The sequence below is a fragment of the Trachemys scripta genome, chromosome 1 (genome assembly GCF_013100865.1).
Source record: "Trachemys scripta elegans isolate TJP31775 chromosome 1, CAS_Tse_1.0, whole genome shotgun sequence".
Classification (NCBI taxonomy): domain Eukaryota; kingdom Metazoa; phylum Chordata; order Testudines; family Emydidae; genus Trachemys; species Trachemys scripta.
In genome coordinates this window covers 112923582-112943054 of record NC_048298.1, presented here as the reverse complement: position 1 = coordinate 112943054, position 19473 = coordinate 112923582, and the positions used below count along the sequence as shown (strand labels likewise).

The 19473-nt window shown below is 41.9% G+C and overlaps 1 protein-coding gene across 1 annotated transcript in view; it reads left to right on the top strand.

The window, feature by feature from the left end:
- The window catches only part of PLCZ1 (phospholipase C zeta 1), a 136860-nt gene extending 118173 nt beyond the window's left edge, over window positions 1-18687 (top strand). Inside the window, exons 11-14 of the mRNA XM_034782037.1 lie at window positions 2052-2224; window positions 12342-12474; window positions 15495-15644; window positions 18420-18687. Coding sequence (XP_034637928.1) covers window positions 2052-2224; window positions 12342-12474; window positions 15495-15644; window positions 18420-18502 — 539 coding nt within the window. The 3' untranslated portion in view covers window positions 18503-18687. The remainder of the gene's footprint in view (window positions 1-2051; window positions 2225-12341; window positions 12475-15494; window positions 15645-18419) is intronic.
- Window positions 18688-19473: the final 786 nt, after the last annotated feature.

Genomic DNA, 19473 nt, shown 5'->3' with positions numbered 1-19473 from the left:
GCAGCAAACAGAAAATGTTCTGAGCTACTGGGAAAAGGAAAATTTGACAGGTGTGAACTGATAAGAATCAGCATCTTAACCTCTGAGGAAGTATTTTGTTCACACAGCAATTAAAAAGTGTTCACAATCATTCCTCACCATACATAAACATATTTGCAATGAAAATTTTTAATTAAACTTGAAACTTCTTGGGCTTCCTGGCCGTCTTGCCAAAAGTGACACCCATTTTTTATTAAATCACTACAATTGCCACATGCAGGCTCACAGTCGTGCCTCTTCCCCTTCCACAGCAGAACTTCACTGAGCAGGGGTTCATTTATAGATGCAGTGCAGATAGGACCAGATGTTCCGATTTTATAGGGACAGTCCCGATTTTGGGGTCTTTTTCTTATATAGGCTCCTATTACCCCCCACCCCCTGTCCTGATTTTTCACACTCGCTGTCTGGTCATCCTAAGTGCAGAAGTTAGACAAAAGATGCTGAAGTATTTCCCAAGGGTTGCATTTGTAAAGTATATGGAAAGAACAGAATACAGTGCAATAGCAGAGAACAGAGGGGAACGCTTTCACGCTCACACACTCGCACTCATGGTACATGGATAATTCCTTAGTGCAGTGTTCTTCACTATTTTTGTAGTGGGGGACCACTTTGGCAAAAAACCTTCATTGTGAGCGCCACATCAACTACTAAATTAACACATTGCTTACTACTCCTTAATGATGTCATGTTACAGAGCCACTCATGTAACTAAAACAAAGTTTATTTGTACAATAAAATGATACTTCTTTTATAAAATAATAACCAGGAAAATATATGGAATTAAAAAGGCATCTATGCGAGTAAACTTTTAAGAGCAGAATAATGTGAAATTTACTTTAAAAACTTGATGAGCAAAAGTGTGCCTGTTCCTCCTTGACTTTGTTCATGCAGTATTTGTAAGCTGTCATCGCAATCCGAGTAAGGCAGTCCAAATGTTCGTTGGTCAATTTGTTCCTCTGTTTCCTTTTCACCCCTCTGGCTGGGGGTGAGGGCTCTAGGGTGGAGCTAGGGTGAGGGGTTTGGGATGTGGGAGGGGGCTCAGGGCTGGGGCAGAGGGTTGGGGTGCGGGGGTGAGGGCTGCAGGGTGGGGCCAGGGACGAGCGGTTCAGGGTGCAGGAGGAGGCTCAGGGCTGGGGCAGAGGGTTCGGATGCAAGGGTGGGGTGAGGGCTCTGGCTGGGGGGTGTGGGCTTGGGTGGGGCCGGGGATGAGGAGTTTGGGGTGCAGGCAGGCTGTCCCGGGGCTAGGGCCAGAAGACTCCCCCAGCCCTCTCCCTGCCGGCAGCAGCTAGCTCCGGGGGAGGGGCCTCTCCCTGTCCCCTGCAAGCAGGCAGCATGGAGTTCCGGAGGAGGGCCCTTCTTTCCCCTCCAGCAGCAGGGAGCTCTGGGGCCAAGGGAGAGGCCCACAGCAGCCCTGCAAGCCCCAACATACTCCCCTCCCCAGTTCCCACCCACCCCCTACCTTTCTCCTCTCTAGGTCCCTGCCACACAGCCCTTTAGAGCTGCTGCACAGATATTTATAACCTGCTACGTGGCTGTGCGGCCATGCAGCTTACAGGGAACTTAGCGAGCCTCATTTAGGGTCCATGGCACTGCCACTGGCTTGCAGGCCTTTCAATGGGAGGAGGGATAGCTCAGTGGTTTGAGCATTGGCCTGCTAAACTCAGGATTGTGTGCTCAATCCTTGAGGGGGCCACTTGGGAATTTGGGGCAAAATCAGTACTTGGTCCTGCTAGTGAAGGCAGGGGGCTGGACTTGATGACCTTTCAAGGTCCCTTCCAGTTCTAGGAGATGGGATATCGCCATTAATTATTTATTATTATAATGCAGAACACTGCCTTAGTGTCTACTACCAAACTGAAAAGATAGCAGTGTCCTACATGTGAAGACAATGGCATCCTGCATGTGACAGTCTATTATTATTTCATTTTAATAGCCGTTTAAACTACAACTAGTGTTAGGTTAATTCTGAAGCATTGTCATCTGCAATATTCAAAATATTATTTTTCTTACAGTGGCCTTAAATTTCCAGACACCTGGACTACAAATGGAGCTGCAAAATGGAAAATTTATGGACAACGGTTGTTGTGGCTATCTTCTAAAACCAGAATTCATGAGAGATTTTACTACGCAGTTTAATCCATATAATGTAACAGGAAACCATAATCCAGTAACTCTTTCAATAAGGGTAAGAGTGGTTTATTGACAATCTCATTTATAATTTATGGAAATATCTCTCATTGAATTAGCTGAACTATGTTAACTGCCTCTCATAAGTATTTATTACTGGTACCTTTTCTTTTTCTTCAAAAGCTCATTGTGCTGTAAACTTATTTAGGGTGACCAGACAGCAAATGTGAAAAATCGGGACAGGGCGTGGGGGATAATAGGAGCCTATATAAGAAAAAGACCCCAAAATCAGGACTGTCCCTATAAAATTGGGACATCTGGTCATCCTAAGCTTATTGGATAACTTAGTATTATAAAGCTCCTTGATATCATAGTGCCAACATATTATAGTCAGTATTGCTTATATGATTTCTTAGTTTTCATTTCACATCATTTTGCTTAAAGACACTCCTTTCGCTTGATGTTTGAGGAAACAAGTAACTTGTACAAAATGGTGTCTAAATATATATAAATATGGCTTGTACTGAGGTAGATATCTAATTATCTTATGAGACATAGGAGCTGCAACTGGGTAAAACTATGCTTACGTCTTTAGTATACAATGCTATTGTTAGACACTAAGGATATAAAAAAAGATTTGCACAGAACTCAACTGGAATCTGGCTGGTTACCATTACTTTCATGAATCTCATAGCCTTCCACTCTCTCCACACAGGTTTTCCCTCTCTGCTCCCTTCCACAATCCCTCTCTTCCCATCACTTTGCATTTTGTTCTAATCATTGCACGGGGGCGGGGGAGGGCAGTGGACTGCCTCACATTTTTTAGGGGCACAGAGTGGACACTCCCTCAAGCAGGGTTTTATGGACAGCTGTCCAGTGTGGGACAGTCCATTACTATGTCCTTTCCAATATAGGAGGGGCCCATACCAAATAAAAGGAGCCCTATAATCCTTAGTGCATAGTTACTTGGGAAACCCCTGAAGTTTTCTTACTGGCTGACTGCAGGAAAACCTCATCATCTTTTAGCATATTTTATATAGTAAAGATGATGCGGTTTTTCTGCAGTCAGCTCAGTTGTGCGGTACCTGACAGCATGGTGTATCCCTAATCCTTATACCCTATGATGAATTTTTGTCCCAACCCCAAAATCCAGATGGCTTTCTATGGCTTGGATGGGGTAAAAGTGGCCTATACTAGGTGCCGCATCTGAAGATCATGGTGGTAGAGTTGGGAAGTGACCACCTTGGCACCTCCTGAAGAACTGAGAGAAGATAGGCAGACCAGCAACCCCTCTGAAGACACAAACTGTAAAGTCAAGTTAAGGAGTCTGGGTCTTCCTTCAACTATCATTTATAAACTTATACTGAGCTAAAAACTGGTGAAGTAAAAGAGCAAACCTGGTTAGTCTCCGCTATGTGAGCATCCATGTTATATGTGTTAAAGGAAAACTTGTACTGTCACTATGGGAGCAGGATCAAGCTCTGTACGCTCTAATTTGTCATTTTTTCTTCATTAAATATTAGGCATAGCATATATACTATGATAACATTAATTTGGTAAAAGACAGAATTGTAAAAAATTGGATGGCACCCTCTGTGCTTTACTGTCATACAAACCCTGGTTTAGTTTTAAAAAGCCCTTACAATAGATCTTATTTCTTTTCAACTCCAAAAAGAAACTTCCATATTCTCAATCATTAGAAAACTAGTTTCACAATGAAATGTTATCGCTGATCATACTGTGTACTACTTATTAAATGCTATTTAACTAGCATAGAATGAATGTATAATTGTTTCATTTCTGTCAGTGAAATAAATTGCAGGAAAAAGACATTAAGTCAATAGGGATTGTAGAATGATTACACAATGTGTGTGCCTTATTCAGCATATCATACTACCCTAATAAGTGAGCACACTGATTACATGATGGAAGTGAATTAATGATTTCAAGCTCTCATGCATATACATCAATTATATTATTCATTATTTATATAGAGTTGTAAGAGATGAGGAAAAAACCTGGGTTGTGGTCTAGGGGTTAGTTAGGATGACTAGTAACAGAAATGAAGTGATTGTGTACAGAAGAGAGAGAGTGCGCAAGCAGAATTTTAGGTTGATAACAGAGTTGAAGAATGTGCAGGCTAGGTAGCAGGAAATCCAAGGCAGCAATGACATCTCAGGGACTGATGGAATGAGGGCCTTGGAACAGAAGAGTAATAAGGTTAAAGAGACGGGGATCAGGCAACATTGAAGGACAGGAGATGGTGGTTAGAGAAAGAAAATTCAGAGACAAGCGTCAAAGAGAAAACAGTTCACAGTAAAGAAGAGATTGAATTAATTACCAGGCTCATGAATGGGGGAAACTAGTTTGCTATTTGTACAGGAAACAAGCAAGAGGAAGGCAAAACAGCTAAAGAAACGATGTCCCCTTTAAGAAGGTGTTTCTCGAGTGTTTCATTAGCCATGAGTGAAGCTGAACGCAGGTTAATTTGAACAAGAGGAACTTTACTAAACCCTGTGCATTGCTCTGTCCATGTGGCTGAGTTGCTTCCAGCCTAACTCCCTACGTTCCCTGTTTTCCTGGTGTCCCTTCAATAACTCACTCTGTAAGGAACATGGTCCCTCTGATGCCAGTTCAGCTGATCATGGTACATGAGAGAAGGAGCAGTCTTAACAAAGTTCATAAGGGCCTTACCTCAGGGCCCTGGTTCAGAGTTCCTGAACTTAGAATCATCAAACAGAGTTGGTCAGGCTAGTCCCCTGGAGCTGGAAAGTAGGGTTGTGATGGATTGGATCACAGAAACCCCACTGGGAATTGCCAACGCTACTTCTGCCCCTGCTTTCCCTGCCAGCCTGAGACTCCAGCACCTTGTCTTGCTGAGCCAGACACGCCAGTCTGCTCCAACATGGACCAGGGTCTGAACCACATGCCCCAAAGCTGCAGACTTAACCTGAAAGCAGCTTACAGAAGTGTTCCTGTCTTTAACACTCAGATGCCCAACTCTCAATGGGGTCTAAACCCAAATAAATCCATTTTACCCTGTATAAAGCTTACACAGGGTAAACTCATAAATTGTTCGCCCTCTATAACACTGATAGAGAGATATGCATAGCTGTTTGCCCCCCCCCCCCAGGTATTAATACATACTCTGGGTTAATTAATAAGTAAAAAGTGATTTTATTAAATACAGAAAGTGGGATTTAAGTGGTTCCAAGTAGCAACAGACAGAACAAAGTGAATTACCAAGTAAAATAAAATAAAAGATGCAAATCTAAGTCTAGTACAGTAATAAAACTGAATATAGATAAAATCCTCACCAATTGCAGTAAGCTCCCTTTTACAGACTAGTCTCCTTCTAGTCTGGGTCCAGCAATCACTCACACTCCCTGTAGTTACCGTCCTCTGTTCCAGTTTCTTTCAGGTATCCTCGGGGGTGGAGAGGCTCTCTCTTTAGCCAGCTGAAGACAAAATGGCGGGTTCTCACTAGGGGTTTAGATAGACTTTCTCTTGTGGGTGGAGACCCCCCTCTTCTCTCCTATGCAAAGTCCAGCTCCAAGATGGAGTTTTGGAGTCACATGGGCAAGCCACATGTCCATGCATGACTCAGCTTTTACCAGCTAAGCCACATTCCTGTGAAAGCTCAGATGTGGATTGGCATCTTCAAGTTCATTGTTGGCTTAAGTGATTTTTGATTGGGCACTTAATTTGCACTTTTCTCGAGAAGCTGACCAAATGCTCTACTAGGCTAGTTAAAATCAAGCAAGAATACAGCCAATATTCCTAACTTCAAGTATAAAAATGATACATGCATACGAATAGGAGGAATGTATTCAGTAGATCATAATCTTTACATAGATATGTTACATGGCAGATGTAGCATAAAACATATTCCAGTTATATCATATATATATATTCATAAGCATATTCCCATGAAGACTTATGGGGTACACTGTCACAAGGGTGACCACCTTTGTTGGATGGAAATAAGGGACAACAACATGAAAGATAAGGCACAATACTTTATTTTAAGGGACATTTTAGGGACACACCATTTTCTGTAGCATATCATGTATTTTTCTCTCAAGTGTACATTTCTACTGTCCTCAAGTCTACAGTGAAATTATCAGAAGCTTCAATTTAATGTTTAAAATGGTGCTTATTGTGAAGGCTTCGATTAAGCCCCAGGTATTTTTAGTACAAGTCGTTGATAGGTCACAGGCAATAAACAAAAATTCACAACCCATAACCTGTCCATGACTTGTACTATAAATACCCTTGACTAAATCTTAGCTTGGGGGGGGGCACTGCTCTGGGGGGTGCAAGGTCTAGTGGTACCAGCTGCCAGGGGCTACCGAGGCCAATGGCACCAGCTGTGGTGGGGCCACAGAGCAGAGGCTGTGATCTGGCCACCTCCAGGACCGCTGCTCGGGTGGGCCCTGGGGCCAGCTGCCCTGGGCCGCCCGAGCAGCAGCTGGTGCGGCTGGCCCGGGGGCCGCTCCAGCAGTGCCAGTGTGGTTGACTGCAGGGCCACCCAGGCAGCTGGGGCCAGCTGCTTGGGTGGCCCTGGGGTCAGCCACACTGGCAGCTGCAGAAATCATGGAGGTCGTGGAAAATCACGGAATCCGTGACTTCTGCAATCTCCGTGATAGACATGAAGCCCTGTTTATTATCAGTTTTAATACATGTCAATACATCTTAAAATAAGGGATAGATGGTCAACCAAAGGGCTAAATCAATGAAATAAGAGATGGTTCCTTAAAATAAAGGGTGGGCGGTCACCTTACTTAAAAGAGACTGTCGCTGCATGGCTCCTAGTCCTTTCTCTCTCGCTCAGTACCTTTTCAGTACCTTTTCAGTAACCAAGCCCCAGGGCAGGACAGGGCACCTCCTTGATTACATTAAGACTGTTTTGTTTTTAGGCTCCCAGCCTATCCCACAATGAAGTAGTACACTCCTTTACTCTGTCAGAAGCCAAAAGAGCTGATAAAGGAAAAGAGCTGAGAGGTAGTGTGGTCAGAAGTCTCTGACAGGTGAAGGCTGAATGAGTGACACTGGTTGGAGGAAATTTTACCAGATGTGAGTTTGTCTGACACAACTTTCCTTCCCTTCTGCTCACCATAAAGAGAACCTCCAAACTCACATCTGGTACTATGGTTTTCTAATGGTGAGCTGAAGGGAAGGAAAGCTGTGTCAGGTAATGAAAGAACAGAACTGGTAGATTTCACAGGCATAGCGGAGGGAGCAGGATGGAAGGAGGTAGAATGGTCAACAGTTATGGAAAGGAAGTGAACGAGGCTGTTACAAGAAGGAATGACATGGAGGGGTAGAGATGGAGGAGGAGCAGTTAGAAGAGCACAGTTTGGATAGAGAGATATCAAAATGGAGCTCAGTGTCAAAACACATTTACATGCAGGTCACTGGAAAAGTAAAACAGTTCATTTGAAAGTGAGTGGCAAAGGAAATTAAAGAAGTGCATCATTAAATAGTTTTAAGGCAAGTAAGCTGGTAGACTGTGGCAAATGCAGGCGCAGTAGGCTTACTTTTGGTTTATCAGTAGGAATCTTATAGCTGTACTGATGTTGCGACACAGCAGATGTGCAAGAGGATTTGTGTGCCCTCCTTTCTCCATGATGAAACATGTGATGCTTTCTGTTAATCTTTGTATTACGTCTTACCCAGAGTCCTAAAACCTTAAGACACTTTGTCATGTCAGTCCCATTCACCTCAAATTTTAGACTCATAGCTGAAAGGAAAAGACTTGTGGATTGTTCATCCTGATGTCATTCTTGCATGTTGTTGAATAAGGTAGAATGGAATTTTTGTATGCTTTACATGTCTACAGTTTCATTTAAAAAAACGAGATTTCTTCCATTTCTTCCATTGACCTGAAGCACCGCCTGTCTGGATTTGGTGTCAGAGCTGGAGGCTAATCTACTACCTAATGTTTAGTGAAGGTGGGACCTGAAATCCAAGTAGCTGCACTAAATATCTCCTCTACGGGTATTTGTTTCACACATTACCGAGGTGGCTGTGCCTTAATTTCTGTTGGGAAGGGAAGCTAACCTTTCAATAACGAATATGAACACACAAGATGATCCATCTAGATGACCTTTGAGCATAAATAGCCTATTCTTTGCATCTCTCTGTGTGTGACAGAAATGGATTTATGGAAGGTCTTAGTTTTCTCTCAGTGAAAACAGACAGTTAGCCTCATATGCAGTATGTGAAGATGGGCATCACTGGGGAAGGAATGAAGTTTTGGAAGAAAACTAGGCGTGATACTAGGGATGAATTGCTACTATAGAGACGAATTTTAGTTGAGGACAGAGATATCTTTATATATAATGGTATAAGGCTGGTCTGCTGTCAGGACCTGAAACTCACTAATCCTCCTAGCTGAGGTAATAGCTATCCAGTGTTTCATCTCCAAAGGGGCTTGAATGGCGATTCCATGAGATTCATTATTACTAAATGCAAACATAGAAGCAGGATCCTTTGAAGGGGAAAGATGTTGACTAGCCCCTTCAGGAATTGGATAACTGTGGTATGGGAGAATCTGGGTACAGGTTGGTGATATGCAAAAACAGCAGCTACATTAACTTTTAGGGAGCCAATAAATAGGCCAGTCTCATTTAAGTTATAGCACATGTTCCAAGACTATAGAGATGAAGGGGACTTTAGCGTAAGGCCTTTCTCTAACCTGAATTGTAGCAGAGCATAAAGTGAGTGCAAAAAAATGTTCCCAATGATAGCGTGTGATACCTATATAGGAGGAGGCTGAAGGTTGTGTGGCAGAGCACGTGAGGCGCAGGTTTCCTTTGTGATTGATGAACCCCTGGTTTCAAAGGGTTGGTGTCATCGCCTTTCTTGGAGGATGGGTCTGTTGGTGGTACCAAAGCCAAAGATGGGGTTCCAGGTTTCAGCCATTTAGCGATTGATGGGTTTGGTACAGAAGTGAATTGGGGAGAATCTGCATCATCAGTTTGAACACTCGATGCCGAGGCCTGTGCTTTAGGGCCTGAATGATCCAACAGCCTTAAATGTCTGTTCTGATGCCTTCTGGGCATGAATGCCTGATGAGGCGAGCACTGCAAGGGACTATAAACCTCACATAGGTACCCCAAGCAGCTGACATGGCTAGAAAGCAGGAAAAGGGGTGAATGTCTTAAATTGTTTCTTAGGCTTGATGCCGGCACCTAATGCAAAACTGAACTAAACTAGAGAACTTAGGCAGGCTAATGGGACTGAGGATATGGAAGCAGAAATTACCACATCCGAGGTGCAAACAAACTCAAACAGTTTAATGCAATCAATTCAGGGGGCCCAGATAATCTCCATCCAAGCATATTAAAGGAACTGGCACATGAAATTGCAAATCCAGTAGCAACACACACCCCCTCCTGGCAAATGGGACACAGCAGCTGCTAGCCTAGGTGGCTGTGCAGGCCAGTCCCTCCCTGCAGGAGGTGCACAGAGGTTAGTGTGGTTTTGGACATCTCTGGCAGTGCATCCAGGGGCAGTGCACTGGGGCTGGGCTGGCCTCTGCCACTGGTGTAGCCACTGCAACCCACCCAGCCAACGGGTCACGCCAGGAGCCAGACATTGTTGTGCACAAAGCCTGGCATTTCGCATTGGTGGGCGCCCACCGGAGTCTGCAAAAATTAATTGGGTCATATGATCTGATGGTGCCAACACCACGGGCAGCACAAAGGGGGCCTGGTAACAGGGAATGCAGAGCTTCACTAGGACTGATGTTCCTGAAACAGAACTAGTCCCTGGCTATGGTAATCTCCCTCACACCCATTTACAGACCCTTTATGTATCAAATAAAGGACAATTTGGAAATTATAGGAGAAAGTTGATTTGTAAGGGCACATCCCCAATGTTTTATTTATGACACATAAATACATATTACATATAACACATATTACAGTGTACATTCTTTTACATGATTATTGATGTATACAAGACAATATCTATTGATTTGATGTGTAATGTGAAACATTGGACACCGAACGAAGGGCAGGTGGTCACACTGTGTGTGACATTCTAGCATAGTTCCTCTCAACCTGCTTTGGGACAAATCTGGGACACAGTACAGGTGAAAAAAAACTTGAAATGAAGAACATTAGAAAATCTATTGGTTAGCAGGATGGTAAAATAGGGAGAGGCCAGTTTCTGCAGCATGAATTACATTTTATTTACCCTCACCTTCTTAACAGTAAAAATCTATAATGAACTCATAAAATAACATCAATGTAATATTAAGGTGATATATTTAAACTCAAGTGTCAGGAAATGTTAATATGTATTGTCTATTGAAGCATACATTTAAATAATTTAACTTAACCATGGAACAGTAAAACTTTCCCCCCTGCTATATAGTTCATTGTCAGGTAGGGAAGGAGTCAGTCAGTGGCTGCAGCACTACTGGAGCCCCTACCAGGACAATTGGGTGCAGGCAAAAAAAAATTCAAGCCCCTGCAATTGTCTCGCTCATTGCGAGTGAGTGGGACTCTTTTGGGGGCAATTAATTTTACAAGTGTTTAAAATCTCTCCCTGGTGAGGTGAAGGGTATTTGAATCACACATTCCATTGCCCACGTTCAAACTGTTGCAGCTCCTAACATTCTCCTGGTGCCTGCTTGGACCCTGCAGTGAAAATGAGCGAGTAAGTGAGGGTGGGGAAGAGTGCACAATGGTGGGGGTGGGGTAGGGGGCTCAAGGAAAGAGTGGGGCAGGGGCAGGGTCTTGGGGGTGGGATGGGGAAGGGGTGTTTAGTTTTCTGCAATTAGAAAGTTGGCAAACCTAATTAGGATGATCAGAGGAATGGAGAACCTACCTTACAAGAGGAGACTTAAGGAGCTTAGCCGAATCAAACAAAGGCTGAGGGGAGTTATGACTGCTCTCTGTAAATACGTCACACCAGGGAAGGAGAGGAGTTATTTAAGTTAAGCCCTAATGTTGGCTGAAGAATAAATGGAGATAAACTCACCATCAACAAGGTTAGGCTTGAAATTAGTGAACGGTTTCTAACCACCAGAGGAGTGAAGTTCTGGAACAGCCTTACAAGAGGAGTAGTGGGGGTAAAATAACCTACTTTGTTTTAAGACTGAGCTTGATAAGTTTGTAGAGGGGATGTTATGATGAGGTTGCCTACAATATTATATGGCTCATCTGTGACTGCTATTAGCAAATATCTCCAGTGGCTGGATATGGGATGCTAGATGGGGAGGGTTCTGAATTTCTACAGCGAAGTCTTTCCCAGGTGTCTGGCTGGTGTGTGTCACCCACATGCTCAAGGTCTAACTGATTGCCATATTTGTGGTTTGGAAGGATGGTTCCCCAGATCAGAATGGCAGAGGTCCTGGGATTTTTTTTGAACTAGAGTATATGGTGGATTCTCTGTAACTTGAAGTCTTTAAATCATGATTTGAGGACTCCAATAACTCAGCCAGAGGTTATAGGTCTATTAGAGAGGTTGGTGAGTGAGATTCTGTGGCCTGTGTGGTGCAGGAGTTCAGACTTGATGATCGTGATGGTCCCTTCTGGCTTTAAAGTCTATGAGTCTATAATGAACAATAGGAACCTACGGGTGTCTAAAAGCAGATAGGACACACAGAGAGGTTACTAACACTTCAGTACAGAGGCGAAGGAACTGAAGTGGTTAGCGGCTACTCTCGCTTATATGCTGATATCACTAGGGGACACTTGTGCAGCCCCAATGGACACATCCTGGATAGCGATTCCATGAATTTGATGACAGGGAGTGGCAAACCCACAAGAGGGAATTCACATAGGCCTGCCTTCATTAATTAAACAGCAACTTTCTGTAGCTAATGATTGAATAAAATCTGCTTAAAGTGGTCATACTTTGGTAAAAAACAAGAAACAGAAGCATTTTATGTTCCAAAAATATTGTTTAACTACAAAGGTTTTAAGATAATTAAACTGAGAATCAAATTAGGCAGAGATAGAATTACGTTCGAAGCACGGTAGTCTCAATTACATTTCAGCTGGTATATATTCTTTAGAAACATTTCTTATGTAGCTTCCACTTTATATGCTAGACTGCAATGAGCAATTGGTGAATGTACAGTTTAATGTTAAAATTACTATAATAAATTACATTTTCAAGCCCAAATGAGGTCTTATGTATCATTTTCATTTATGCAGCTGATTAGTGGTTATCAGTTACCACCTAGTAACCTCTCCAGGACTAATAAAGCTGATCCTTTAGTCCAGATAGAAATTCATGGTGTGCCAGAAGATCAAGTGAAACAACAGACTTGTGTCATAAAAAGCAATGGTAAGCAGAACATATTCTATTGAGCGTACATGATTTCAATAATGTTTCACACAGAATAGCTTAATATCATATAGAAGTTGTTTCTCCAGTAATTTACTCCATAGCAAAAAGCTGTGCTGCATAGACTAATAGCAAAAGTGAGCACTAGGTGTAAAGACTGATCAACAAAAATAACAGTATAACAAGCTGTGTTCCAACAAGATTAATCTGAAGACAGTAAACTAAATCTGAAGAATTTGAGCCTAGAATTTTTTCAACTTTTTAAAAAACCTTTCGTTACCATAATGCTTGTATGAAAAATGATGGATTGTCAGTCATAGAGACTGAAATTGTTTGTTTACATATAAAACTGGGGCAGCTTCCCTTGCCCTATCTCACCGTTGTGCCTCAACCTGACCTGACATAGAGGGACCACTTCTACCCGTGAGAGTGTAGTTCCTCAATGCAGGCAGGCCTGAATCAAGGTAAGTAGCACTGGTACAGCGCTGCATCAGGAGACCACCCCGGCAATGCAGACTCTATATTCAGAGGCTAGTGCATATCAGTTCCTTGATGCATACCATTACAATGCTTTGGAGCTCAATAGGGGTGGGATCAGCAAGGAGTGTCACCACAAAACCCAAGTGTCAGTGTGCTGCAGACATCATCTGGAGAAGCTTATGCAACATTGTCTTGGTGCAGAAATGGTCCTTGTTGATCAGCACAAGGCAGGTGCCATCAAGGGAGATCTGAAAACCAGGGTTTGTTTGTTTACCACAGGTCCTTTGTTAGAAGCAGCACCCATTCTTCATGCACCATAACACTGGGTTTTTAAAGCACATTAATATGTGTAGTTGGTGCAGAACATTCTTACAAAGCTGGACCTTATCTACTCTTCTTAATCTATTTTCATGTGTTCTGTGTTGAATATCAGTGAAGAACTTTTTTCTCGGAGCCACTGATTCTTTAGACTCTAGAGTGAAGCGAGTAGCTTTAATGCATTGTTGTTTTAAGAGGTAATCAGAATGGCTCCTTAAAGCCTTGAACCACGCAAGACAAAGTTTTATTATGGTAGTCTTTTGACACAGATGTGCCCCATAGAATTAGGTTGCTGAAACTCAGAAGGCTTTAAGCCAGGTAAACATCCATGCCTCAATGTCTCATGGGTAAAGCAGGATGCAACTGCTTATAGGATGTCAGTCATCCCCCCTTTCAGCATACAAATCAACATGGTGAAGGCATGTGGCTCATCAGAGTAGGAACCCAGCCAGGACATATGATTTTACCATTTTGTACCCTTCAGTCAGTACACTTCTTTCTCTCCTCTTTCCCTTCCTTGCTCCCCACCCCTGTGAAGAACTTTCTTTATCATTACAGAGAGGAAGCAAAGACAGCCTCTGACATTTCTGGTTTGTTTTTCCATCACCCTTAGTTTATTTCTCTTTCATACCATAACTGAGAAGACAAAGTGAGCAAATCTGTGTCAAAGGATAAGGAAAGGAAAGACCAAAAGTCCACCTTCACCATCTGTGGTGAAATATCAGATCAGATTCAGGCCACCTTGGCAGGATCACCCTGGTTTTCTTGGGACAGTTCATCAACTGGTATAGATCAGTGCAACTCCATCAACCATCTTCCATCCTGGCCTGGCTCTATAGCATGTCTGTGTTTGTGTGCCTGTGTTCTGATGCAGATGGAAAAGTTTGAAGGATTAAGCGGGGGAGCCAAAATGAAATCCACAGGAGACCCAGGACATGTATGAATTAGTGTTTCCTTCTTATTCCCCCTAGCACTTCCGTGTTTCAGACATCTTGCCTCCTCTACCACCGTTGTGTAGGATACCAAAGAAAATAAGTCAAGATCAGTGATAGTCATGCTCATTGCTTTGGCCTGGCCCAGTAGACCATGGTATCATGATAAGCTGAGACTATTCAGAGAGTGAAAAATTCTTTTTTCTCTCAAGATACGGTCACAATGTCTTTATCTGAGCCTCAGTCAGCTTGAGCAGAATATCATGTTAAGGAAGAATGAAATTTCCTAGGTGGTCAAGAAAATCCTTCTCTCCTCCATTAAGAAAAGAACCTCCATCACATATTACGAGGTACTGGTGGTCTTTACTGATTAGTGGATGGATAAAGCCATTTATGTGAAGGAATCATCAGTCCATTCCATCTTTAACTTAGGAGGGTTCCCTTAACTGCTTGAGGTCCAAGTGCCATTTTGGGGGAAATAATTTCTCATTTTCTTCAAGCATTCTCCTACCTGTGTCATTGCAGATCCTCTCCCTTGGTGTCTCAGTCTAAAGGTTCTCTGTGGTCCCCTTCCTTTTGAACCTCTGCATTCCATTCCCCTTTATCTCTTTTTCTAGAAGGCAGCTTTCTTAGTAAACATAACCTATGTAAGGATGATGGGATAAATGACCACTAATTTCTGTTTCTCCCTATAAGTTTATTCATCAAAACAAGGTGGTCCTCATTCTATGCCCCTGTTTATTTCCTTTCTACCTTAGTTCATCTTGCATCTGCCTCAATCCCAAAGCAGTAAAAGAGGCGTGCTGGCACAATCTTGAGATTACTAGGGCTATAACAAATTTTATTTGACCACAACCTCTGAGTCAGTCATAATCCCTTTTTGTTCTCTTCAAAAACAGTTGCTCAGTCTTGTGGTTTGAATTACTCAGTGTATAGGTAATGCATGACAAATGTTTATAAAGTGCCCAGAGTGCCTAGTCCTGTCATGTTTAAAGCTCACTCCACTTGTAGAGAAGGACTTATCTATGCTGACTGAATAGTGCAAAAAATGAGAACTACATGAAAGTTCTGAGCCTGCACCAGTGCAGTCAGTAGGAGTTTTGTTACTGAGTTAAACGGGCACAGAATCAGGCCCAAAAGGCAGTGCTGCACTGTCTGCAGTTGTAGAAAGCATAGCTCATAAATTAATTACAATTTTTCAGTCTCATCATTTTTCAATCCGTTGATGTGTGTACAAAATGCTGTTTGTATTACAATTGTTTTCTCTCTCACTCTGCTCCCTCACCCCAGCTTTGTGCCCTAGGTGGAATGAAACGTTTACTTTTACTGTTCAAGTTCCAGAACTGGCATTAGTGCGCTTCTCTGTGGAAGATCAGATATCGCTAGCAGCAAATGAGTTCCTGGGCCAATACACTTTACCACTGCTGTGCATGAATAAAGGTAGTTAGTACTTCCTCCAAAAGCAAACTACATACTGTACCACCGAGCAAAAATCTACAAAAGCATAAGCTTTTACTATTATTAGCCTGTTGTTCTCTTTAGGTTTATTACACACCATAAACTTTGTATTAGGTGCAACAGATGCAGAGTGGCATTTATCACATTTTTGGTCATTGTGCTATGGTGATTAGATTCTATGTGACTGCCAACCTACAGTACTGAAGGAAATATTACTTATTGGTAGTTGTATTTATTGCAGTATTACGCGACTCACATTATAAACAGAACGCATTCAGAGTGTGTTATAGCTCCAGCTGTTAGGAAGCAAGAAGGTGAAAAGAACAGTCAGTCAAGACTAGTATAAAGACAACAGATTGCCCATATTTTATTCAGTCCAGAACCCGAGAAAACAAAAGAGAGGTAGGCAATAAAGATAAAGAATCAAGTGCAATTTTTTCACAATGGACAAAGATAGAAATAAAATGGGGGAAATAGAAAAGTATAATTACTGATAATTTCCCCTTCTTTTATTAGTACATCTCCTTGATTCCTATCCGATGAATAGAACTCAAATGAATAGCTGATATAGAAGTCACTATGCCAGGAGGAGGGTGGCTTATGTAAACTGGCTGCTTATTGTATTTGATTTCCTAAATAACTTCTGACAAGCACACAGAACCAACTTGTACTGATGACTAAAGGTGTATAGATTCACCTACTGCACTTTGCTTCCCTACAGATGTCATCCTCCAATGTCTCAATACTCTCTGTCGAAGATGCAGTGATCCCTCTTGTTAAATGATTTTTAAGGAACATAGGGAAGGAGCTATAGAGCCTTTGAGAACCCAGATTAATACAGTCTCCTAGACGAATTGATATGATTGTTTAAGTGGTTTAAACTTTTCTGTGGCTATAAAAACTCACACAGAACTTCTGGTTGCCAGAAATCCTTCTTACGGAACAGATAAAATGTCAACGTAGCTTTAAACATTGAGAACAGAGAGTAATTTTCTTGGTAGCGGACAGAGTTCAGGGCAAAAGTAGGCAATTCAATATGCTGATTAACTTTATTCATTTACATATATAGCCTGCCCAGTTCCATGACGTCTGGGGAAAAAAATCAACATAAATGGAAAAGTGAACAAAATAGAAAAGACCGTGCTTTACATCACCATTAAACTTGGCCAAAAGAATAAGCCTTGCAGTTCTCTCTGAAGGATAAGCTTGAGCTTTGAGAGTGAGTTCTGAAGTCAGGGACAATTCATATCTCAAGACTATCAGGTGATCTCAGCTCTCTTTTTTGGAAAAGAGAGAAAGAGGTAAAAGTGCTTTAGTTACCCAAGAACCTAGGATCCATTTTCAAAAGTGACTTAGGCACTTATGAGTCTAAGGGCTAGTCTACACTACTGCACTACATTGGCGCAGCTGCACCGATGCAATTGTGCTGTTGTAGTGCGTCTGGTGAAGACATGCTATGCCAATGGGAGAGTGCTTTCCTGTCGGCATAATTATTCCACCTCTTCCAATGACATAGCACACTTTAAGTCAATGTAACTTGCATCGTTCAGAGTGGGAGGCTTTTTCACACCCCTGAGCAACATAAGTTACATTCACATAAGTGGCAGTGTAGACAAGCCCTAAATCATAGGACTTTTGAAAATGTGACTTAGGGACTCTTAAAAATGTTACCTGGACTGTGTAAGGCTGCAAAACACTGAGCTGGCAGTGGGCAACTTGTTGCTTTTATACCAGTCCTAACAGTTTCCCTCCCCCCTACACACACATTTTCTTCCTCCTGGGTAGTAAGTTATAAATCTGTTTATGGATTCTTTTCATGGGCTGGGGAAAAAGGAGATATGAGAAAAGCAGACATTGTTATTACAGAATACTTACCATTCTACAAGCTAAATCTGCACACCTATTCCTTTGTCTCTCTCTCTTCTGTTTGAATGTACATATTATTTTGTGAAACTGCAAGAAACCAGTTCTAAATTTGCTTTGTGTATGGAAAATGCAATCAAATAAACATTGGAGCTTAGTCAGGGTTGTCAAACATCAGTTTGGGTAAGTTTCTTTGTAGAAATTTTCGGGTTGCCAAAAAGCCCATTTTTAACAGGATTTAAGAGGCCCGGGGTGGTAGGAAACCTTCCACTTCTGCCTCCCACCTCTCTTTTGTTAGCTCACTACCATTGCAGCTAGGGTGACCAGATAGCAAATGTGAAAAATCGGGACAGGGTGTGGGGGATAATGGGAGCCTATATAAGGAAAAAGACCCCAAAATCGGGACTGTCCCTATAAAATCGGGCCATCTGGTCACCCTAATTGCAGCATAGTTTCTTTTACAAGAACATTGTCATTCTTCCTTCACCGGTTAATCGATAGGAGGCATTCTAAAAGCAATATGTGCAGCACAGACTTCTGGATACCAAGAATATCCTTTCTAAATCCTTGCCAGTCCTGTAGCAGAAGTCTGCAGGATACTGTAAATCACAACTTATGTATCAGTGAAGGCTTTGACACTATACTAACATTACCAGTGTTTATCACCACTGACTGCCAGGAGAATTAAAATGCTAGAAATGTTAGAGAACTACTGTAGTAATGAGTGTTAGTCTATGTATCATTTTGGTTTACTTTAATTAAAGGGTTTATTTAGATAACTATAAATTATGTTTCATTTGTACAGTAAATACGGCCACTTCCGTTTCATCAGTTAACCCACATAAATTCTACATTTTTATTTAATAAATTAATTTACTGTTATTACATTTACAGGTTATCGTCATGTTCCTCTGTTTTCCAAACTTGGTGACAGACTTGATCCTGCATCACTCTTTGTGTATATTTGGTACTATTAATGATGACATTAGCAGTACTCCTGAACTGGCATACTCCTCAATAAAGCAACCATCATGTAGCTTGCAAACAACAGTTTAGTGCGTGGCCTGATTTTCAGAGGTGTTGAGCACCTGCAATTTCCACTGAAAGCAGTGGAAATACTTGTGTGGCTAAATGTTATTTAACATGAATAAAGGCTGTAGAATTGGGCCCTGAAGTAATTTAGAAGAACTCCTACATGGTTGACTTTTGCAGTATATTTTCTTGAATCCAATCAATATTTTAATATATAGTTATTTGCAACTAATAGCAAAATAGTAATGAAGTATTAAATAATAAGGAAGTAGCATATTAATATTTATGGTCTAAGACTTCCAAAAGCACCAAAATTATGTGCAAAATTGAGTTGTCTTTTTCATTTGCATTGAGAAACTTTTTCCTACTGTATATTAATCTGTTCAAAAAAAGAAAACAGGAAACATACATACACATACACACAGTTAAAACATAACTTACCCTTTAAATCCATAATGAGTCAATTTCTGATTGAGCTATTGCTCATCAATGCCCATTTTAAAAATGATAAAAGCTCAAGAGTGGTAACTTGGACAATATTCAATTTTGCTGATACCAGGATCTCAAAACACTAACCACCTGCCAGATACTGCTGTCGGCACCTCTGCCAGCATAGCCCTTGCCCTCCCATCAAGAGACAGTGTTCTCCCAGCCGTCTTATAAAATTGCTTTTGTGCAATGAGCTTCACATGGACACAGGGATCGACATGCACAGAACTCATTGAAGGTTTCAGGTCCAAGCCTCAATAACTTACCAAGCTGTTTTACAATGGCACATTTCTTACTTAAGATACTTGTATCAATGCTTATCTCAAGGATCGGCAACCTTTGGCCTGTGGCCCACCAGGGTAAGCCCCCTGGTGGGCCAGGGCCGATTTGTTTACCTGCCGCGTCCACAGGTTTGGCCGATCGCAGC